Source organism: Diospyros lotus, chromosome 13, assembly GCF_014633365.1.
Source record: "Diospyros lotus cultivar Yz01 chromosome 13, ASM1463336v1, whole genome shotgun sequence".
Taxonomy (NCBI): Eukaryota; Viridiplantae; Streptophyta; class Magnoliopsida; order Ericales; family Ebenaceae; genus Diospyros; species Diospyros lotus.
The window spans coordinates 4121845-4146692 of NC_068350.1; the positions used below are offsets into that span (position 1 = coordinate 4121845).

At 34.4% G+C, this 24848-nt stretch overlaps 2 protein-coding genes across 5 annotated transcripts in view; one reads left to right on the forward strand and one right to left on the reverse strand.

The window, feature by feature from the left end:
• The window catches only part of LOC127788787 (CAAX prenyl protease 2), a 33759-nt gene extending 10001 nt beyond the window's left edge, over window positions 1-23758 (forward strand). The window contains exons 2-8 of one of the 3 annotated variants that reach the window (XM_052317399.1): window positions 5578-5637; window positions 5796-6008; window positions 7112-7223; window positions 8945-9016; window positions 9228-9290; window positions 11260-11337; window positions 23468-23758. In XM_052317399.1, the coding sequence (XP_052173359.1) occupies window positions 5578-5637; window positions 5796-6008; window positions 7112-7223; window positions 8945-9016; window positions 9228-9290; window positions 11260-11337; window positions 23468-23580 (711 nt within the window). In that variant the 3' untranslated portion in view covers window positions 23581-23758. Of the gene's footprint in view, window positions 1-5577; window positions 5638-5795; window positions 6009-7111; window positions 7224-8944; window positions 9017-9227; window positions 9291-10925; window positions 11235-11259; window positions 11338-14183; window positions 14491-23467 lie in introns of those variants that run through there. The other 2 variants (XM_052317398.1, XM_052317400.1) reach the window with 2 other exon arrangements.
• LOC127788789 (protein LITTLE ZIPPER 3) lies at window positions 18547-20366 on the reverse strand. 2 transcript variants are annotated; one of them, XM_052317401.1, is made up of 2 exons: window positions 19780-20366; window positions 18547-19072 (listed from the first exon to the last, which is right to left on the reverse strand). In XM_052317401.1, exon 2 carries the CDS (start codon window positions 19060-19062, stop codon window positions 18829-18831), a length of 234 nt encoding a protein of 77 aa, XP_052173361.1. In that variant the 5' UTR covers window positions 19063-19072; window positions 19780-20366; the 3' UTR covers window positions 18547-18828. The 2 variants fall into 2 exon arrangements, with proteins under 2 accessions (XP_052173361.1, XP_052173362.1); XM_052317402.1 differs by lacking the exon at window positions 19780-20366 and adding an exon at window positions 19479-19722.
• Window positions 23759-24848: the final 1090 nt, after the last annotated feature.

Consider the following 24848-nt stretch of genomic DNA (forward strand, 5'->3'; position numbering starts at 1 on the left):
GGAAGACTATGATTGAGAAACTAACCAATAGATAGATTAAGTGCCTCTGTATTAATAATGGTTTAGAATTTGGTTCACATGAATTTAATGATTTCTATAAGAAAGAAAAAATTCTAAGACATTTAACAGTTTTAGTTACACCACAACAAAATAGTGCAGTCGAGCAGATGAACATAATTTTGATGGAAAAGGTACGATGCATGCTGTCTAATTCTAGTTTATCTAAGTCTTTTTGGGCCGATGCTACTTATATGACATGTTTTCTAGTTAATCGGTCTCTTTCGTTCGCTATTGATAAGAAAACTCTAGAAGAGTTATGGTCAGGTACTCCTGCGAATTATTTTGATTTGAAAATTTTTTAATGTCCTACATTTGTTCATGTTGATAATGGAAAATTAGAACCAAGGTCTAAATGGTGTCTCTTTCTTGGTTATAAATCTGGTGCTAAGGGTTATAAGTTATGGGATTTAGAAACGTCTAAAGTTGTAATTAGCAGAGATGTTATTTTTGATGAAATTCCTATGCTTCGTGGTTTGTCTGCAAAAGAATCTAACCCTACAAGTCACCAGAGTTTTGATATTCAAATGGAGCTTGAAATTGACAAGAATCAAACATTTGAGCCATTGTCATCATCTCAGATTAAGTCAAGCCTCAAGTCAAGTCCAAAAGCAAGTGCTGGTCCATCAGATTATTGTATGGCCAAGGATAGACCCAGAAGAAATATCTGACCTCTTCAAAGATATGTTGAAATTGATCTTATCACCTATGCTTTGAGTGTAGCTGAAGATATCCATTGCAGTGAGCGTTGTGTGGATTTGATTGATATTCTTCATAGTGTGGATTTGGTTGGTATTCGTTAAGGAGATTAATTTTTCGTGATTTTGTTAGAAAAAAAATTATAAATAATTTCATATTTGAATTTCATGTCAAAGTGGAACTTGTTATAATTGTGACTTGGAATTTAAATTTAATTGAGATTGAGGCTTTTAATTTGACTGTGATTATGACTTTGAATTTGACTATAATTAGGATGTTGTCAAATTTGATTTTGACTTAAATTTATCTCATTTAGAAGAATATTCTTGTGAATCATCTTTTGATCAGGATAGAATTTTCTGTGTACATTTATAGATGATTTAGAGTGGGATAAAGGCTGGATATGTTGTTGTTTATCTATAGATGATTTAGGTTTATAAATAGATCCTCAATGTCCTAAAATTAGTGACAGCTATATCACTATTGAGTAGCAATATCATCTTAGTGATATTTTGGTAACAACTATATCACTATTATTGTACCAATATCATCATAATGATATTTTGTTTTTTCTGCCCATGATTTTTTTTTATTTGAGTTTTCCACGTTAAATTATGTGTTCGTGTGTGTGATTGATGGTTTGATCGTGATTTGTTTTCAATCCAAATTTCGTAACAATATGTGTATGTACAATGTGCATGCTTCCAGTTTCCTTCCTTCGGTATCTTACAATTCTCTAGGTATTTTTTGTTCGAATACAGTTTTCTTGCTCTTCTATACCACTTCCAAGGACCAAAAAGAGGCACGTTAAGGGACTGGGATGCTCTACTGTACTCAATTGAGACAGTTAGTTAGGGCCTGCTTGAGTGTGCCAAAACTGTGAATTTGCTAATGTGTTATTTGTATACTTTGTGTGTTTGGTTGTAACAAAAAAACAGCTCAAAAGCTTATAGAACTTCCTTTGTGAAACTTTAGGTTTAGTTATTTTTGTTTTGGCGCATTTATCCACCAACCACAGACAGGGAGATCTTTGACCTATTTTGTTTAACCTAAGTGAAACAAAAGGGCAAGCATATCAGCCCTTATCAATCAGCGAACTCAAACTTCCTTTTGTATTCTTTTTATTTGATAAATATCTGAAATTTTAATTTAGAGATTTTAATAGTAGTCAACATGCAGGAATTTGTGAAGGAAAAGAAAGTAGTAGAAGTGCAGAAAAATTAATATTAGTCAACACAATGAGATTATATCCAATGACGGGATAATCATCAGAAGTGGTAGACATGGATAACAATTAATATTATGTGTGTCCAATCCAAGAGACAAGATGGGTTGGAGAGAAGGCTAAAATATTGGCAGATTCTGGATATAAACTTTGGTACCAAGGGAAGGGTAATGGAGTGGGATTATTATGGATAGGATTTTAAAGGATGGGGTAGTCAATGTAAATAGAATAGGAGTTAATATTATTGTAGCTAAAGTTGTTCTAGGAGAAAAAAACTATGAATATTTTGGATACATATTCACCGCAAGTTAAGTTAAGGGAGGAGATAAAGGAAAAATTTTTGGAAAGATTTAGAGGGGTTGTTATAAGAAATACCTAGAGAGAGTAAAAAATGGTTATAGGAGAACCAAAGGAAAAACTCTCAAATTAATAAGTCTTGGTGGAATAAAGAGGTACAAGAGAAAGTCAAGATTAGGAGAGCTTACTTCAAGACTTCACATAAATATCATGATGAAGAAAACCTAAAGAGGTCTAATTTACCAAAAAAGAAAAAAAAAGAAAAAAAGAAGAAAAAAGGGCTGTTAATGATGCTAAGTTAAAGGCTTATGAAAATTTATACCAACAACTTGATACAAAAAATGGAGGAAGAGATATATGTAAATTGGCTAAAGGGATTAAAATAGGGGATTTGATCTAAGTGAAATAAATAAAAGACAAACCAAAAGGTATTAGTAAAGGAGGGGGCGGCCGAGGAGAGATGAAAGAAGTATTTCTAGAAGTTATTCAATGGTGTAGAGAAACAAGCATTGTATTGGGGCATCTTAATAATTCTGAACAAGATAGAAATTACATGTTGTACATACCTATATTTTTAAATGAAATAAAGCAAGCATTGAAAAGGATGAAGAAATGTGAAGTAGTTGTACTAAGTAATATACTAACAAAGTATGAAAATGCATGAGAAAAGAGAGCATTTTTTGGTTAATGAAATTATTTAATAGAGCATTTTTTAGTTAACAAAATTATTTAATGTAATCCTTAAATCAAAAAGGATGACTGACAAGTGGAATAAAAGCAGTCAAGTGCCTATTTAACAAGAATAAATGAGATGTTCAAAGTTGTGAACATTATGGAGGAATTAAGCTAATGAGCCAACTATGAAACTTTGGGGGGAGAGTAATTGCATAAAGATTAAGAAGAGAAATGAAGGTGTTTGAAAAGCTATTTGGTCTCGTACTTGGTAGGCCAACGATGTAAGCTATATATTTGCTAAGATGGAAAGCTATAAAGATAAATAACAAAATTTACATGAAGTTTTTATAGAATTAAACAAAGTTCCTAAAAAAGACTTTAGGAGGATTTTAGAGAAGAAAGGAGTCCAAGTTGCTTATATATAGGTTATTAAAGATATGTATCATAGAGAATGTGTGTTAGAACATGTGGAGATATTCAGGCTTTTTCGATTACGATTGATTACATAAAAAATCTACATTAAGTCCTTACCTATTTGCCTTAGTAATGAATGTACTGACTAAACTTCTCCAGACAAAGGTATTGTAGTGCATGCTATTTTCATATGATACTTTATTGATGGATGGGACAACAGAAGAATTGAATACTAAGCTTGAGATATGGAGGAATATTTTAGAATCTAAGGGGTTGTTTAGTTGTGGAAAATGATTTCCAGCATTCTATCTCCAATTTCCTATCAAATCTTTGATTTTCATTTTCCATAGGGAATTTGAAAAACCCGTTCGAATGTTAGAAATACTGAAAAACTAATTTCTAGTCCAAAAAATTGAACATATGTTCAAACAAAAGGAAAGATGTGTTAATTCTTTTGTGTAACTAGTGTTAGAGAAGGAGATTGAGATGATTTGTGGAAAATTTTTAGAGAACCGTATTATTCAAATCTCCAAATTAATCAGGAAAACTCAGAAAACTCATTTTTTTAATTCAATTTTGGGAAACCATGTTTTCAAATCTCCATTTTCTATTTGAAATTTTTTTGTAGTTGAACAAGTTTTCTAATTTTTTGTTTTATGTGGAGTAATTTTCTGGAAAACTGGGGCAATTTTCCACAACTAAACAGCCCCTAGACGTTTTAAATTAACTAGAGTGAAAATCCAATATATGGAGTGCAAGTTTAGTAAAAATATAAGAGTTGATGTTGTTATTGTAAAACTAGAAGATCAAGTCATATCATGAAAAGGCCACTTTAGATATCTTGGATTAATCATCCAAAAATATGGGGAGATTATCAAGAATGGTAGTCATAGAATAACTAAAGTTGGATGGTTAAAATGAAAAAGTGAGATTTTATGTGATAGTAAGATTTCATTTAAAGCTAAAAGGAAATTTTTTATAAGAAATTATAAGATCGACTTTGTTGTTTGGCACAAAATGTTGGGCAATAAAATACCAACATGTGCGACCGTATAAGAAAAGATAAATTAAAAATGAGGTTATTCATAATAATGTTGGATTTACCCGTATTGAAGATACTATGGTATGAGACATGATTAAAGATGATTAGATCATGTTAGAAGAAGACCAATAGAGGTTCCTATGAGAAGAGTGGATAGAATATAACAAATATTGCAAAATAGGTAGAAGAAGACCAAGGAAAAACTCGATGGGAGACACTTGGGTGTGATATTAGTTATAAGGAACTTACAGAAGACAAGACTATAGATAGAAATGATTGATAAGCTAGAATTCCTGTAGTCAACCCCGTATAGTGGATAAAAGCCTGGTATGTTGTTGTCATGAGGTCATATTGCAGATGGCAGAGTTTGGGTTGAAGCATCTCTTCTAAAATTATTGTGTATTATACAGTTGGTTGTATTACTAGTTGCGGAATCATTTTCTTTCCCTTTTTTGGTGTCAGTGGGTTTTTCTTTTTTTTGGGGGGGGGGGAATGCTGAGATTTGGCATTTCTGCTGGGAAGGTAATTGAATTGTATACATATATGGTAGCTTTAGACTGAAGTATACATATATGAATTAAATTGTCTGTATTTTCAGGACAAACATTAAATGAGTTCAGTCGAATTAAATTGCAACTTGAGCACCCATGCTCTTGTGACAATTTGCCTAAATATGGGTTGCATTATTATGTTTTCCAACTGGAGGCATAGGTACTTTTTAAGTGGCCTTCAATTCTTGCTCATTGTTGAGCAAAGTTCAGTGCCGTTTAACTGTTAGGGGAACGTCTATTAACATAACACCCTTATGAACATGGATGCCATGTGGTGAAGCAATTGAAGGAGCTAGTTGAACAAATGGTTTGTTCTATCTGGTTTATCACTGGCTGGTATTCTACTATGGATTGCACTCTTATGTTGTATATTTGGTAATTCAAGGATTATTTATTGGGCATTTTATCTTTCTCCGTTATATCCTCAAAGCTGAATTGCTAACTAAAGTTAAATTTTCTTTATGTCAAAATTCATATGCACATAACCTTTGAGCAATTTTCTTTGCTTCTACCAAGAAGCTGGCATCACTGGTGGCATGTACTTTTTTTTACCTTTGCTTTTTGCATATTTCCATCTACCAGTCTGACCTTATTTGCCTTTTCATTAACTATACCAGATAAGAAGCTGGAAAGCATCTTTTTTGTTTGGTGTTTATGGCATTCGACTTGACCACATGGTGAGTATGAGAGTTCTGATGGTATGGTGTATTCTTGGGAATGAGCTATTCCTTTTGTGGTGATATCAGTTTATATGCTTTCATGGTATGCAGATTGGAAAAGGGTGTCTGAGTGCTAAATTTGCCTGCTGAAATGCAATTTTATTATGATTAAACAGTGGCAAGCTGTGGTCTATCCTGTTTTGTTGACTTCTCTAATGTACGCCGGGTCCGTGGTCCTAAAGTTGGCGTCACTGGTGAATTCATGGAAGGAGTACTGGAATGCTGGTCAAGACCACTCATCTAACTTTACAAATAATGTTTTGCAAATATGGATTGGCAGAATGTTCTCAATTGCTTCCAATATTGCGGCATGGCGTAATTATTTTGTGGTCAGTATTTCTATCAGTTTGTTGCTTTTATCTAATCCCCACCTTCCCCCCTTTCTAATTTGAAATGCCTATGTTTGAGGTGGAAACTAAGCATCAGGTTGTCAATTATATGACTGGTGAGGGTTTTTTCACCCTGTGTCTTGTTTTCTTTACATCCATTTTCCTGGCTTTTATATGGCAAGAGCAGAAAATTGAATCTCTCTTCCAATTTTATTTTAGTGTTATTGACAGAGAAATAGTGCTTGTTAATCTCAAAGTAATAATTAGACATTCATACATGGTGAGTGGTGCCGATTTACCATTAAATGCTAATGCATAAACCACACACATATATAACCATGTTCAATTTGCTCATTGGAGTGATTGTATGGTTAATATTTAGAAATTCTTCTGTGGTCCCAGTACAAGGAACATTGCCAAAAGTTCTTCACATGTTTGGTAGTTTCTATGTAAGGTTCTTTGTTTGAATCTGGTCTCCTTTGCCAAGTGGCTGCTCAGTCTGACTGGTTTGGCAATCTTCCCAAAGCATCAATAAGCAATTCAAAGATGAGATGATAAACAATGAATAGTGTCCGACCCTGAAAAAAGGTGATTTCTTTTTGATGTGTTTCAACAGGTAATGCACCCAATGCTTGCAAGCCCAGGGACGTCCACTAGAAAGCAACATGCCACAAGCCACACTGTGCATGATTGAATTCTTGGGCTATGAAGTTAGATTTATTCTGACATTTAGATTTATACTTGCACTTGACACTGGTGCCCAAGCCCTTGTGACATATCACTAAAGAGCTATCTTGAACTAAATTGGCTAGAACTCTTTGTTTTGATTAGTTTTTTCACTTTTTGCTGGGCACTTGATAGGAAGGGAGCTGGAAAACCCCAATGATAAAGAGTTTCTGATGAGTTGTAATGCCAACACACTTAATCCCATCACATGTAAAATTGAGCCTTTGTTGTAAACATGAATTGTTTACTTAGTCCCCTCCCTGACGTGAATGGGAACTTAATACAATTTATCTCACTAGGTAGTCACTTTTTGCTATAAGCTTGAACTTTAGGCATTCTACCTGATATTAATCCTTTATTATTGCTTTATTAATCAGGCACCACTGACAGAAGAGCTGGTATTTAGAGCATGCATGATACCTTTGCTTCTTTGTGGAGGATTTGGAACATACAGTGTCATATTTTTCTGCCCCATTTTATTCAGCTTGGGTAAGTTAATTAGTTTACATTTCAACTGATCAAGTGTGCCAGTTACATGGGTGGTTAGTTGTCATGCCTAATGGCATTTTTGTTTTCAGAATTTCTTTTTACTGTGGTTTTCAGAAATTATTTTCAGTGATACCTTCACTTCTTTTTGTATGGGATAGTTTACAACATCAGTTTTGTTTGCAATGATGGATTCAGATGTTGATGTGTAACTATAAAGAATTTGAGAATCATAGCATGCTATTATATCAATTTATATTGTGTGGATATTGTTGAATTATTGGTATATGAATTATGTACCAAGGTAATGCGCACAGGAATAATATGCGTGAAATAACAAAAACAAGAAGCCTTAATCCTTCTAGGTGGGGACTAATATGTGTGAAAGAGAAGGATATATGATAAAGTAACAAGATTAAAAAAAGGATTGTGCCAAAAAGCTTTTCAATGCTAATTATGATTGATGTTCCATTCCATATAGGATATAATTCTGCCAAGGATAAATGGGAATCCATACCTAAGCCAATTTTGCTGACTTGTCTCTTGGCATGCATTCTCGATAGGATTAAATAGAAACTGTCTCCAAGTCAAGTTGGTCTCTTGGTACTGAAATATTTGTTTAATGCCAAGGTGAACTTCTGTCTTGACCTGTCTAGTCATATAACCCCAGAATTCTGATTATCCTAGTGTCCAATTTTTGCATTTATCTGTGAAGAAATATTTATGTTATTAGTTTTTCATTATATGGATGTGAGATTGTGCAAGGAGGGTATTGAACCAAGTCTGTGTGCTAATTAATTTGCATTTCTAGGGTATCTGAAGTGCTATAGAGGTGTTTGGAGAAACATCAGAATCTATTATATATAGCGATGAATTGAGGACAATTTTTGGTCTAACCTCTATTACAGATTACATCAATAAGAAATTTAAAATAGTAAATAGACCATATTGGTGTCCTTCCTTAAAGGTAGTACGCATGCGGATAGTTCGGTGGTTTGATCTCTGCCAAATGAAGTAGATGTTGCCAGTTTGATCCCTCCTAGAATAGACTAGGAGTGGGTTGGGTATAGAGGTTATTCGTGTTGAAGGTGGGATCATATTGACTTACTGTTTTCTTTATTGGATCCAATGCTAACAAGCTACCAGTTACGGGTAGTGCTTATTTTTCCTTTAAACTAACCGGTCTATCCATGCAGGAGTTAGTACTGAACCTCTAGTGACAGGTTTTAAGAGTTAAACAGGCAGCAGCACCTTCAAACATTGGTAGGATATTTGAGCAATTGACCCTAAAAATTATTATGCATCATGTCCCTTGTTTATGTGGTGTTCAGTTGTCTTTTCAATTTGGCAGTTGTTTAGGCTTTATAGCCAGATAGTGTTTCAAATGCTGACGCATCACTATAATTGATTAAAGTTATCATAAAATATTCTGATATTAGTAATCTTTTATATTGCGTGAATTTGAGATTATTTAATCTGATGTTTACATAAGAAGTAATGCATTTACTAATTTAATCTGTACATTTATATTTCACATGTCTGCTATCATAATTTTACCCTGCTATTGGTGGAATTAATGGACTGTCCACCTACCCCTACAAATTGAAGTATTTCAGTTCAACATTCTAAAATATCTTCTTGTAGATTCTATACAACTTGAGACTATTGATTTTCATTCATTTCCTTTTTTACAAACTAGAGTACATGTTGTCTTTGCTTTGCAGCTCATTTAAATCATTTCTTGGAGTTCTATTTCCAGCAAAATTGTAGCTTAGTCAAAGCTTCCATGGTTGCAGGTATGTGTCCCTTTCTCAATCTTGTGTTTATCTAAGCTACAGTTACCAGGTATAGCCAGGTATTTGTGTGTGTTCTCATGTGTTAGTTTTCTATATTGTAAAATCTTCAACACTTGGAGGAAAAAGTTCAGCTCAGCTCTACATTATTCTTTATGTTGGGAAGCTGTTTTTTCCTAGTCCTTATTTTACAAATTATTTTGGTGTTTTCCAGGTCTCCAGCTAGGTTATACGGTGATCTTCGGATCGTATGCATCATTTCTGTTTGTTCGGACAGGTGGGTGATTCATTTAATTTGTGTGATTTATAATCATGAGGGGATATTTTGTGCCATATGTAACTCTTGTTTAGTCAAGATTTCCGGCAATTCTGCATATCATGGTTTATGGTGGACTAAGAAGCATTGGTACAAATAAAAAATGGATGTAAAATTTTTTATTATCTATACACACATATAATATATAAAGTCTATAAAGAAAAAAGTTAATATAACACAATACATAAATCATCATGAAAGATATTATTCGGTTGAGCAAATTTTCGAATATTACTTAGAATCTCGTTTTGACTAAGAATCCCTATTTGGTTATTCAATGGGATTCTAACAAATCTTTCAATAATTTATAAAAAACTTGTTCTTTATTAAATTCAAATTAGAAGACACGAACAAAAGAAGAAAAGAGGAAGAATAATAAAATCGATTATCATACATATCTTTCATGCCGAAAGATGAATAAGTCCATTTATTTGGTGCTATATTCCTTCTTTTATATATATACTCACTTAGATATCTTTCTCTCCCTTAATTAGAATTACAATTTAATAATTTAAATTTAAAACACAAAAATGACATTATCACATCCACTACATCATTGCAATCCTAAAAAATCAAATAATCAAATGTTCATGAAAAATGTAATAACAAAAAATAAAAAAGAAAGTATCATTTCTAACTTGAACCGGGTCAACAATTGTGGATCACCTTTCACAACAAATTTGAATTCTATTAATCATTCTTGCTATTCGACCATTTCTTTTTTCATTCTCTGTTGGACTGCTATTGACAAGATGGTAAATGTAGCCCCACATGTTATTGTTTAAATGGTAGATTTTCAAAAGGAAAAGCAGTGTATTCTGTCATGTAACAATTCTGCAGCCTTGGAAAGGAATATGGCACAAGGTGTTTCCATTTAATTCTTTTTATTTCCATTTTTAGAAAATGTTAATCACCCAAAAAAAAAAAAAGGAAAACGTTTCTGTGTGTCTAATGTATCTGTTTAATTGTTTGGCAGCATGTTTTGGAGTAGCATTTTTTGGTGACCGTCTTTCTTTCCCCTTCAGTTTTTGTTTTGTTTGATATCCATCATCACTCAAGTTTCAGGAAAATCGATTGATAATGGATATATTTGAAGCATTTCAATTAAAAAATATTGGTGGATGGGGACCTGTGAGTAGGTTGAACCTGGAGCCATTTCTGATGTTTGGGAGTCAATCAGTTATTCTAAGACCATGAAGATGGAAGGGGTTAGTTAGACTAAGACAGACTTAGATGGAGGTAATGCTGGACCAAGCCCTTATTTCTAGGCAACTTGGAAGTAGCAACTGCTATTGATATTGGTCCTGATAAGTAGGTCTTGGAGGCCTCAGGTTGCAACATTGATTGATTGTGCTTTCCAGGAGTGGAAAAACAACAGATTAGATCATCTTTGTTACAACTTGGAGTAGTATTCTCATAGAGATCTCCTTTGGAGTTGTCAAGGTACAAGTTACTTTGGGGGAGAGAAATTTTAATTGTGAAATGAATTTTAAAGTTACTCAAATTATTTTCCTTGAGATTTTACTAGTTTGCCTTGATTTTCTCTTGAGATCCATTTTGATATTGAAAAGTATTCGGAATATTTCACTGAGGCAGATTTAGAAGAAATGCAAACATGGAGAATCTCCTAGAATTGTGAGGATCACTAAGTTGTAGTCAAGCTGCCATGTAGGGAGGAAAGAGATGGGAGACTTGCACAGTATGCTGGGAAGAGGATCAATGACTCTTCATCACAAGGGCATTTTTGTTTTATGGGTTTCTGAATTTCTTAGTGCTTTTTTGTGTTTTAATGGATCCCATTCCATATAAATGTAGAGGTTTATGTCATATTCTTTGTATCTTTTGCATTTTGGCTTTAATCTGGCTGTGCTTATCTGATCTTTGTATTTGAAAATTTACTTATTTAGTGATGAATCTTATATAATTGCAGGGCATCTGATTGCTCCTTTAGTTGCCCATGTGTTCTGCAATTGTATGAACCTGCCTGTGTTGTATTCACAGAGGAATGGTATGTGAATTAATTCTGTTAAACCACTATTTTCTTTGTATGTTTCTGTTATGCCTGTTTATACATACTAGAAGGAAATCTTTATATGACTATTTTTGGTTTGTGAATTTGCAAGTAATGTGGAGATAATTCAAATTTGTCACATGATTAGATTATCTTGAAAACTAAGTTCTTTTACATAAGCAATACCCTTTTGTGTATCAATATGGTGACATTTTTTATGGGCAAAGTGAGCCACTTTCCTAGGAATTTAATAAGTAGTAAAAACAGTGTTTTGAAAAGTGCTAAGTGTATTTAAGCGCAGAATGCCTACGGAGATTAAGTACAAAGTGTAAAGCATAGCGCACGCTTAAGAAAGGGAAAACACAAATAAAATAAAGAGTAGAAACTTTTGTAAGCATAAAAAATATAAACTATTAAAAAAGCAATTATGAACAAAAACTAAATAAGAATGAGGGCTGTAAATTTAACAAAAGATGAGATATCATTTTTCATTTATATTTTATACCATCTTACAAGTTCATGCAACCATAGAAAAAACATATAAGGGACAGATAAAAAGATACAATCTGGTCAGTTGCTGGCCCTAATGGAATTTGGAAGACAAACTGGTTTGAACTCAAAAGATCTGAATATGCTAAGGCTTCTTTTTGTGAAAGTTTGGCAACAAAACCCATTCTATTTCATTAGCACAATTCATATAGAGGATTGGATAGAAGAATAAAGAAAAAAATCATTCCTAAATTACAACAATCCCCAATTAATTAACCTTTAATTTATAGTAATCGCCAATTTAGAGCAATTTGGAATCAACCATCAATCCATAATTTACAGCAATTAGGAATAAATTAACTACCCCTAATTTACACCTAATTACATGTTTCCTTTAATATTTTTTGCTTGGTAATTATAGCTGAGTTTTCTTTAAAAAAAAAACAATTGTATGTATGATTTTATTTAGATCTTTTTAAGATCTGATAATAGCTTTTTTTGGTGTAAGGATTCCATACAAGCAGCCACAATATTGCAAAAATTTAAACAAATCCAACCATTCATATTTGTTTGAATAAAAAAAAACCAAGCCTATTTTTGAAGCACGCTTTATCCCACTTCGAAGCTCAAGTAAAAGCAGAACTTGAGCGCACTTTAATTGCTCGCAACTAAAGTTGCTAAGCTTCACATAGTGTTAACCTTAGGACTCTTAGATTACACCCTTAGGCAAGAAAACCCTCACATAAATCCTCTCAAAACACTCTCGGATGCAATGAAAATATAGGAACAGAAAACATGAATAACAGAAACAGAAAATAATCAAGACACAAACCAAACAATAGGCGCAAGATATATCCTGGTTCGGAATGCCTTTGACAATCCTACATCTAGCTGTCCAAACACCCCTTCAAGCAGTCTTTATTTCCAGACAAAAGATCAGTACATCACAGCCCTCATAGCCCACAAACCCCGAGTACAACACCACCCTGTTTCCTCAAGAAGAACCCAAGACTCGCAAACAGTCTTCCTTTCTTGAACAATGCCTTGCACTCATACTACAAAGGACTAGAGCACTCACAGAATGATCATCTCTCAGCAGGCGCCTTGCCCTCTTATTTATAGAGGAGGCAGACACACTTAGGCAACTAACTAACTTAGGAAAATTACATATTAACCCCAACAAAATGTACTAATTACACATAACCCCTAGCTGCCTAATTTCTTCAGCCGAGACTACTCCTTCATGCTCCTTCCGGTTTTGCTATCTTCTAGGACAAAACTCGAGGCAAACTTCAACACATAGAAAAAGCCCCAAGCATGCTTTGCTTTGCGCTTTTGCTCTTAAAGTGCACTTAAGCACGCTTTTTTAAACACTGTAAAACCATACCCACATTTGGTATGTCACATTCTTAGGAAAGTAACTTTTCCATGGGCAAGTTTCCCATGCTTGTGGAAATGTCCTCTCCACCAAGAGAGATGGGAAAATACTTTCCCAAGTGATGGAAAGTTAACCCTAGTTTTTCAAATGAAAGTCTTTTCAAGTTTGTCCTCCAAAAAACAAAATTGGTATTAACTTTATAAAAGCTTTAAATATGCTACTTTCTTTTGTTATATAATATATATTATAAATATATGTGATCTATAATATAATATTATATCTGTTATGTATAATATAATATAATATAATAACATATTATATATCAATTTTAAGTCATAGGAGTTATTTTTGGAATTTTCAAGTATTTTCCCAGGAAAGTGCATAAAATACCAAAAATGACAATGAGATTCCCTGCAGTATCATTGATAGGAAAGTAAAAGGTGGGAAGGCATCAAACGCCATCAAAAAATTCAGAAAAAGTATCCTTCATGATGACCACCAATGGACAATGGTGCATTTGTCCTGACCCTTTGGCTTTAATTTCCGCAATTAGAATGAGCTTGTTCCATAGATGTGTTAAGAGTTTGATACTTGGTTAACCCGTCATATGTTGCCTCTGTGTGTGTCTGCATGCATATGGACTTCCGGCCAGATTTCTAGGTACTCCGGTGACCTACCTTATTACAAGGTAACATCCAAAACAATGTTTAGGAATGGAATAAATTTATAGTGAAAGAAGTTGGATGAGACAAAAAAAAAAATACTTAGTGAGAAACTTTTAGACATAACATGAGATGGATTATATATATATATATATGAGATGGGTAGCCTTGCCAAAAATAGGCCATAATAGGTGAAGATGATTGGCAAGCTAGAACTCATATAGTTACTCCATTTGATGGAATTAAAATTTGGTGGTGGTGTTAGTTGTCTATCGTTGAAACCGTTCTCACGAGAGAGCTTTCCATTTTTTCAGGTTTTGTAATTTGTGCATCTATTGCTGGTATGGTGGGGTTTCTGTGCCTTCTTTTTCCTGCTACGAGTCCGGATATATACAATGACAGAATGGATAATTGCAGATGTTGGCAAAGATATTGTAGTTGGAATTAAACATGTAAACTCTTTAGGAGAAAAAACTTGTATGAACAGAAACTGCAGAACGGGGAAGCCAGAAGAATAAAAGAAGAAAAAAATGACTACCAAATTTTAAATACAGTTGTAAGGAAATTGTAATTTGGGTGCTTTCTGTGGATGAAACGTTGATGATAACCTTGGATTGAGGTGATTTTTGCTTTCGATTGAGTTTTGTGTTAATGGTTTTAGGTTTGATAGTTTGGGCTGGTAGCTACATATCATTTAGCACAATCTTTACCCATTTTGACAATCTCAAGTGCCTGGGTCCCGTTTAGTATTTTATTTCATTTTGATTAACATTAGAAAGGATGGTTGCTGTATTAGCCCTTTTTTGGGTAATTTGACTAATTTGGTCTATTTAAGGCCATTATGACATAAAATTTTGTCTAGTAAGAAAGGGTATAGACTAGGAGAAAATCGTTGACCGGATATGAGTAGAGTGATAATTCTAGGGCCGTTGATATGTACATGATTCTATATTTACTAAATGTATTTTCTGGGTTAGAGTAGAGGTGTGTTATCATAATTGCATAGAAGAGACTAGGTCCGCCTTCTGCCATGATTTGTGGACATCGAACATAATTTGATTGGGATAAGAATTTAATACGCTAACATTTTCTCACTTTACTGTTAATAGTCATTTTTTTCACACAAATTGAACGGATACAGGCGTATGATGGCTGTTTTGTTGTTCGATGAAGTTAAAAGATGGTTAATATGTTACTTGACGGGTACAAATAGGGACACAATTAGGGTTGTAAATGAGTGATCAATGAATCTTAACTAATCCCATTTAAAGTTAAAATGAGTATAAAGATAAGGATATAGATATAAGAGATATATATAAATTGTCTTTTGAGTTAGATGTAAATGGGGTTCCAGAGACAAATATAAAAAGAGGGCGCTGGGATGATGAGAACTGGGGAATGATTATCAGATTCATATGCGATTCCTGATTTTTTTTTTTTTTTTTTCTCTTTCTATATGTGAGTAGGTAATGGATTCATTCTAAGTTCGGTTGATTGTGTCTATGATCTAGGCCAGTCTTAGGTCTGAAATTTTTTCCCACAGCCTGCCCGCGTCTGAACTAAACCTGCCTTGGCCATTCCTACCACCAAATCGTCCACCCATATATACTTGAAATACTGCTCAGAAATCAAATGTCAACAAGCATTATTACATGAATACATAGATGATGTGCTTAATTATGATGACCCAGATCTTCACAGGATTCTCAAATTTGTTTTACATGAATCATTTTTGCAAGAAACTTTACTCTTATTTTAAGAAAAAATATTTTTACAAAACAAAACTAAACAGATTCAAAGATATGCTAGAGGGTCAACGAGGATGTTTCAGCAAAGTCATCATCATGCCTGTGCCTGTCCATACTCTCCAATTTGTGAGGTTTCAGAGTTTTATGATTTGGGTTTGGTTGGTGTCTGAGTTTAGAATAGATTTGATTTGGTCTTCTGCAGATCTAAAACCGAAATGATATTTTGTTTTTGTTTATTTGATGACTCTGAGAGAGATATGGTCAAGTATGACATGAGATGAGCCCTGGCCTGGCCGTATCAAGATATTGATGACTTCTTCAGACCCATCGGTTTATCAAAATCTAAACTTCATCATAAGCTCTCATTGACTTTCTCTTGCTGAATCTTTCTTGAGCTCACCTCTGATAAGCTCCTCCCATCACTCACTTCTCTCCTTCAGTCTGATTCATTAGCCCTCTCTCTCTCACCTCTGATAAGCTCCTCCCATCACTCACTTCTCTCCTTCAATCTGATTCATTAGCCCTCTCTCCCTACCTGAGGTGGCAGCGAGCCTCGACGAAAATTAGAGGTTCTGATTTCTAAATTGCCCGCCCCTCTTAGACTTTGAGTGTAAACTTATTACATGCATGAAGAAGGGATTGGTGGAGTGCAATTTTGTTCACCAAGAAGGGATTGGTGGAGTGCAATTTTGTTCACCCTCTTTGACGGGTGAACATAACCCTCAGTATTTTGAGATTAAAACTAATAGATGGGGGACACTAATTTACAGTTTGACTGTCCCTCTTTCTGTTAGTTTTAACCCCTAGAGTACTGGGAGTTATGTTCACCCGTTAAAGGGGTGAATAAAATTGCACTCGGATTGGTGATGCTGATGATAAAATATCAAACCAACATTGTCAGATCTAGTTTTATGGGACGAGGCAAGGGTCTAGGTGAGACTAAGTCTTTTGACATTGAATTAGGTGTATTCCGTTGGTAATGAAGGAATCCGATGACTATATAGAATTATATGAAATTAAATCCAACAAAAATTAAGAAAACCCGTATTAAACATGTTAATTGAAATGTCCAAATTAATTAAAATAATTGAATTATAAAGCTCTCCAAAATAGTGGATCATTTATGTTGCGTTGAAAACATTGAATTTGATAAAAGAAAGTGCCTTCCATAACTTATTAAAGATACAAAACTATTCTGCAGTGCCTATTCAATAAGATAATATTAAATCATTAAATTATAATTTCGTAAATAATGTAAAACCCATAAGTATTTTTGTAAAATAATCATATATTTTAGTTAATTTGATTTATTCAGTTAAAAGCCAAAATATTAATATCAAAATCAAACTAAAAATTAAATTAAATAAAAATCGAATATAATTAAAGTGAATTAATCAAAATTAATTGATTTAATTTAAAAAAAATTAACTTTAACCGAATAATCTATAATTTTTAAATATATTTATAAACATCTCTTTATAATATATATTTACACCCCGTTTCCCCCTCCATTCTTGACAATTTGACAAACGGGACAATGGAAGAGACGTGCAATTCTAAAGATCAATAACTGTCCTGACATGTATGCTATCATTGTTATTGGTATTGTAGCCGTGAGACAGATAAATTTGATTTATCAATAATATTTTGTTTCTATTGATTTGTCTTATTAATTTATATGTATTTTGATTGAATGAATATTATGCTTGATATAATGGAACGATACTGAAGCCTAAATGTATTTGAATCGCAACTGCTAGTGATTACCTGAAGAAATAAATGATTTCCTCTAAGAAATAGGTCAAATGGTCAGACCAACGATATATTGGTATTAGTTTGGTGGGTCATAAGTTCAATCCTCGCTTTATTCATTTCACTTGCAATTTACTTCTCGTAATTGATGGCACAAATATTTGAAGTCGTACAAAAGCGATTATTTTAAAAAATAAATGATTGTCAAAATAGCAATTAAAGAAAATAACCCATTACAAAAAAGTAAAGTATGGCTTGGACGGATCTAGGGATTGAATGTAAATGGTGGGAGGACTGAGGAGAATTCATTTTGAGAGAAATAATAACAATGAAATATAATTAAAATGATTAGAAACATTAGCTTTAACGATTTTGTTAAAATATTTCATTTATTCTTTATTTTATCACTCTCTTATCTTTTCATAAAAAAAAGCATAATAATCATTTGATAAGTTTCTATCTTCTATCATGGACTAGAAATAAAAAATATTTTAAATCTCATTTCACTTTACAGGATTTCATTCCATAATTCCATTCATTACTAAATATATCTCTTCATTGCTATTCATTATTGAGATTCTCTCTTTCAAACAAAGCGTTACATGATTTCATTTCCATAATTCCATTCATTGCTGAATCTCTTTCAATATCCGTTTAGGCATTGTGAATTGCCGTGTATGCTTGTGAGCGAGTTCAATATTCATCTCATTTCCATTCATTACTAAAATCTCTTTCAAGCAAAGCCCAAAGGTTAGATGGCCATGCTTGTTACTGACTAAAAACCAATTGTTTCAATATCCTTTTTGAGGATTGTGAATTATGTTGTACATGCTTATGTGTGATTGAAACTAAAATTTTTTCTGTTCATTTCATTACTCTCTGCCAAACAAAGCTTAAAAGTCACATTGGGCATGCTTGTGAGTGGTTGATAAGCAATGGTTTTTCTAGAAAGAAAAGAATAAAAAGGTGAGAATACCAGTTGTTTCAATATTCATTTGAGAATTGTGGATTATGGTGCCTGTAAAAATTGTTGCTTCAAAAAGTTTATGAATTATATATTTGAATTATTTGGGTGCACACTCAAGGAGTTTCAAGAATTGCATTGGGACAAAATAGGAAATTTAAATCCTGTTCCATTTATGGTTATTTGGTTCAGAAAGAAAGCAACAGAGCCAGAGAGCCAAATCCTGAAAATAATATATTATATATTCCTTTCCAGATAAGCTAAAGCAACTTCCTAGTGATCCAGAAATACATCACTGTAACCCCCCCACCAAAAAAGATCAAAACATTGAACAGAAAATTATAAATCATTTCTAAAAGAGTAAAACCAAATGCCTGTCCCTTCCCCCTTGAAAACTAGAATCACTAGCCCTGTTTGAATCCTGAGTTTTTTTTCACAAAACTAGCTAGAGAGGAGTAGCCTCCTCCTAGATGGGTTTCCTTCCCGTTGGTCTGCTCACTGTTTGCTTGAATTGGATTTGGAGGCTGCATTTGATTTTGAAGTGGAGCTGGAGCAGAGGTTGAGGTCAGGAATGGAGGAGCTTGGAGTGTTGTTGGAGACTTTCTGCTTTAGCTCAGAAAGTAGAGCTTGATTTTCCTGGTTGAGGAGCTGGGCTTTCTTTCTCAGCTTCTCATTTTCCTGCATTATGTAGTAGTTCTCCATGTACAGCTTTGAGTTCAGCCTCTCCATCTTCTAATGGCTGCAGAGAAAGGCTGCCTTTTAGATTGCATTGCCAGAAAAAGTTATGCAACAGAGAGAGAGAGAGAGAGAGAGAGAGAGAGAAGTAGAGACGACAATATCAATGTATTTGTACCCTTCTAGAATAATAAAATAGCATAAATGTAAACCCATATGCTCAGAAGATGAAGAGACAAATATATATATATATATAATCCAATTCTAAAGCAGCATATATCCAAAACAGAGCATGAGCAGTGCCAAACAGAACACCAATAATGAAAGGCTGAGAATACAATCAGATAAAATTCAAGACCATTCTTCTTGATTTGAACGCATTGAATAGAAGAAAAAATTATAGCAGCCAGTAATGAGAAGAGAATCCACAATTGAAGAGGAGAAAATTGAAGAGTTGAAAACGAATGTACCACATGATCGGGGACCCTGCTGGAATTTTCAGACAAAATGGAAGAAGAAGAAGATACAGCAGATGCATGAATGTTATCAATGCAAATATATATATATAAGCATTTCGAAAGCCAGGAACTCCAAATTGCCACTATAAGAAAAGTTTAGCCACCCACAAGGGGCTGTCTCCCTTTGCTAGTGAAAGAAGGAATAGACGAGAGAAACTTGAAGAAGCAAACAAGCCATAAACAAACAAACAGAGAGAGAGAGAGAGAGAGAGAGGTGGGGGCCTCTGTGTTTAGCTTTTTCACAAAAGATTACCTTTTCAAAGGAAGGTTGGTTAATAGAGAAGCAATCTCTGGCCGAGGAAGGAGAAGATTCAGAGAGAAAGTGAGGGACAAAGTGAAGTGAAGAGCTGCTCTTCCTGGTTGTCAATATATATACTGTGATTTCAGAGAGAGAAACAGAAAGAAAGTGAGAGAGAGAGTGAGAGAGAGCTCTTCTTTATTATTATCATTCTTTTCATCTCTCACTCACTCTTTCTCTCTCTCTCTCTGCCACAACAATCATGCATGTGTAAGTATGGAAGGCGGCTGGCGTTGGCAAGGATTTAATGTTCTCCCTACGATGATGATGAAGAGGAAGAAGCAGCTCCTCTCAACTCTCAAACTTTCCTCCATCTTCTCTCTCTTTTTTTTGTTTCTTTCTCTGTGGGTTGAAATTTGGAAATGGCGTCATGTGAATGATGGGCTGTGCCAGCAAGGGCATTTCCGGAACTTCACTCGGCTTCAATGATGGTGGGCTCGGCCGTCCGAAGATTCGCAATGATGGTTTGGATTAGTTTGAACCAACGCAGCCCATCATCACCACCTCCACACCCCAACTTTCTCATCGATTCTCTTTTGTTTCTTTCTATTTTTCCATCCATCCAAACACACCCGCACCTATGCACACTCACGCCCACCCACACACAGACACACACACACACACACACATTAACATTAACATCTCGTTTTAGGGTTTATTGGGTTGATTAATTTGCTATTTTTGGGTAATGGGCTGGGCCACTTGACACCTTCTTCTTTCTTCTCAATCTAATTTGTTGTTCTATTCCATGGCCATGGTCATGTTATGGTGAAATGACGGTGATGGCCCTGCTTTTTGGTTGCATTATAATTATGTTTTGCTTTACGTTATAATAATAGTAATAACCATAATTAGAGAATGGGGAGGGGGGGGTGAAGAAGGTGAAGCAGGCAGAGTTCATGGATTGGGAGTGATGGCCATGGCGTGAAAGATCATTCATGTCCTCCTTTTGGATGCCCCGTCTTTTATGGACCGTCATGTGAATTTTTCCACTAGGTTTAGGCCTTAGTCCTCGTGGACCTCGTTTTTATTTCTTTTCCTTTTGTGACCATAAATAGTAGGAATGGCATTGGGGATAGATGGAGTCGAGAGTTTTATTCACTCATGCTTTGATGGGATTAAAAAAATTCAAATTTAGTACCCGTTGTCTAACCTGACGGGGACCAGATCTCTCAAAATTGCCTAGTCCATTGTACATAATTTGTGTGTTATTACACGTCGGATGAATTATCCAAATTTTAGCGTGATCTTGAACTAACATGAAGTGAAACCCTAGTCGGTGAAGCATGCATATGCATGTATGGTTAAATGAAGCATGGTGCAGTCAATCAAAGCTAAGCCCAAAAATGGGGGTCTGCCCTGAAGAGAAAGGGAAGAGTAAATGGGGTGCTGTGTGAATCTTTGGGTTATAAATTAGGTCTGAAACAACCAATGATGGCAAACCCTAGCAATAATGGTCTCTTCTCTTTTCTACTATTAATCTTTGCATTCCAGCCCCCTATTAAATGTGAGCAAGTTTGCTTGCTTGCTTGCTTCCATGATTCAAATTAGGGTTTTCATGATCATCATAAATGTATGGCAGTGATCAAAAGATCCCCATTGGGGAGCATGGATAAGTGCAGCAGCGTAGCATCATTCATTCAAACCCCATTGAGTACCCATCATCATCTACATTGCCTCTATAACCACAATTATGCACTGACCCATCCGGGTAATGCCCATCTATTTACCCAAATGAATGAATATGCATGAATGAATGAATATGAGAGAGAGAGAGAGAGAGGGGCGGGGTGGAGATGATTGCATCACCCCATTGGGACCTAGCTAGATCACCCCAGTAATCTCATTGGCCATCATTGGTACATGTGGGCACCTTCATTTGCTGGGGTACAAATACATGTGAACACTTGATGATTATTATGTTTATGGGTCAATTTTGTTTTTCCTTTTTAACCAGAAGCAGCCCATCCATGATCTCATCAACAATGCCGAGCCCTTAAATCTCTACTTTCTGAGGTAATTTTAATCATTTCACATAATACCAATTCCTGCAAAGGATAATGATGGAAATTTGCATCATTATTCTTAGGTGCATACATTACATTGAACCCTACACGTGAACTTAGCTAGGCTTGATAATGAGACTATATGATCATACCATTCTTTTCTTTTCCCTTTGATGTAAGGGAGTTATTTTGAATTTAAAAAGACATTTGTGTAGGACTATACGTTCTATCTTGCTTCACTTGTGAAGTGTGGCTATATAATAATAATTGTATTTTAATACTAACTTCTCTTGTATTAATTTCTTAACCTTTATATGTAAAATACCACCACAAGTAATAATTTCATCTCTCGACCTTTCTTAATCATTTGATTAAGAAATGACAAAAAGTAATTCTTTTCAATTGAAGGGCTTATTATCAATATAATGGATGGGATAAAAACTTTATGGTTTTTGTATTTCGGCTAATTAAACCAAAGGCAAGGCTAGGGTTTGGACTTTTGCTAGTGGTATTGATTGATGCTCATTAGTAGTGGAAACAACCTCAAAAGTTGGGATGTTTCTTTCATCATGGATTAGAAGCGTGTAAGTTTCTTAAGGGCAATGTGAAAGGGGTACGTACAAGTTAATGAATGGTACTCATTTGATAATGCGGGAGTAACTTGTGCAATTAATTGATTAAGACTCTTTCTGGGTCATATTACCCATCTACCTTAATGAGGTATAATGGATTTGGGTTTTCATTATTTCAACCAAAGGATGAATTACGGCCGGTTATTATTTCAAAAGAAGAAGCAAAAAGGATTGGGGTTTCCCTTAGATCCCTAAAAGACAATTAGCAGTAAGGTAAGGAAGCAAAATTAATATCAATATCTTAATAATGGATATACTTTTAGATAACAACAGAATATCACTCAAGTATATAACCTGTTGTCCTTAGATCCAAAATTATAATCTCATCAACTTGCAAACAACAATAGTATCTTCAATTAACTTTCATTTATTGATTATTATTATATCACTAATAAAGTTATTGTATTTTATTTGTCGTGTTTAAGAGTTCTCAATAGGTTTTCTTTGATATGCATGTTCTCCCCCCCCCCGCCCCCCCTTTTTTTTCAGATACCTTATGTTTTATCTACAATTGAATTTATTAAATTACTTAAAAGATCTTCTCACAAGCATATAGATAAAACAATAGCAACACCCTCACTATTCATCCATTTCCATGGTTTTCTCGGATAGAAGTTGAAGCTTTTCTAAGCACTTCAACTCCCACGCCCCCTTGGGCGGATATAACCGTACCATTATTATGTTAGTGAAAAATTATCTTCCCTCTAATAATCTCATATATCTTTTTCAAGTCTCTCGTGATCGATTTAACTTCACTATGTTCTATTAAGATCTAAGAAGGGTTCTTAACAAAGATTTTTACTTGATGTGAATAAATGACTTTCAAAGTCCCTCATCGATCCCGCCTAAAAATAATAATAACTGCTACAATGTCACTAAATCAAACCGAACAAACGCAAAGCAATAATATTGTCAGCTGAACACCACTAAAACACACGAATACCTCCTCGTGTACTCCAAAAGTTGGGATAAGTCTTGATATAAAAACTGTGAGTATGTTTGCAGTAATGATGGAGAAGAAGCCGAAGTCCAAATCTCCGCAGCTTGGTAACAGTACAAGGGACCTTCATGGCGAAGAAAAAGAAGCAGAGAATGATGAGCATACGCTGGGATTATAATATGATTAATTCAGGTAAAAGTTAGGTACTCGAAAACAATCCATTTTGGTACTATTATCAACAGGCAGCACTTAATAACTTTATTTAGCACTCTGGTAGATTCAGTAGGAAAGATGGCCTCTTTTCCACTATCCTCTAATTAAGTTTGACAATCATCCACTTTTTGTATCTCTTGTCTGCCTTTTCTCAAACATTCTCACTGTATGGCAATAATATATTTTTATTCATAAAGGAACATATTTAAGACATGTCCAGTACCTTTACACCAAGCTTTTGGACTTCCAAGCTTCTGCTGCTGAACATTTGCATTGGTGATGATAATGCATCTCTGATCCGATCAAACTTTAAGCCCTCTATTGGCAGAATTTTGTACTGAGTTCATTCTCTCTCTCATTGTTCATCTTTAGACCTGTGAAGAAAAAAAATAAAAAAATAAATAAAGATCACAAACAAGTATGATTGTGAAATCAAATCGTAAAACCATGATGAGGGTTGTCTCTTTGTCACCCTAATTAGTCCTATGGTAGCAAGACAACTTGGAGACAACACATAATTTACCCCTGTGAACAGAATCTTTTAGATGCAGAATCTATTAACCAAGGAGTGTCTTTCCTCTTCTTTCCTCGACTGTTTATCAGGTGAATGTAGATTAATAATGTTTGGAAAGAGAACTGGATGTATAAACTTCTATTCTTTATATGCATTATTTATTTTGAGACGCTCAAAGTCATGAGGCCCAAATTCATCCAATATGCACTAATGATCCCCAATTCATTAATTCTCTGAGCTAAAGCAAAGAATACCTAATTCATTGCCCTAAACCTCAAACAAAAATGAGTAAGTAAAAGAAAGAAAAAGGATTCGAGGGATGTTGCCTTCTTAGGAAACCAGATGTCTTGCAAGTGTAGCAATGGAGGAGAAAATGTGAAAGTTAGGTGGGCATCTTTATGTTTGCATATCTAAGTTGATTCCTGTTAATAAAGCACAAATGAAGTAAAGGTGCTCATTTTTTGAGTAATGACACCAGCAGTGATGTCCATTAGAACAACCGGATTTATCAGAAGGCAACTTGTATGCTTCCACTAATCACCTGACAGGAATGGGGAGACTAACAAAGTAATCTATTTCCTTATGATTTCTTCTCTCTAATTCTTCCATGGATTGATTAACCCGAAACTCCATTTGCATTTTTCAAAAAGGCACATAAACAACATAATTGAGGAAGTAGACAAAAATTAGAAGAAGAAAGAGAATAAGAGCAACCAGAC

Coding starts and splice junctions, on each gene's coding strand:
- LOC127788789 (XM_052317401.1), bottom strand. CDS start 19,062: ATGGAGAGGCTGAACTCAAAGCTGTACATGGAGAACTACTACATAATG.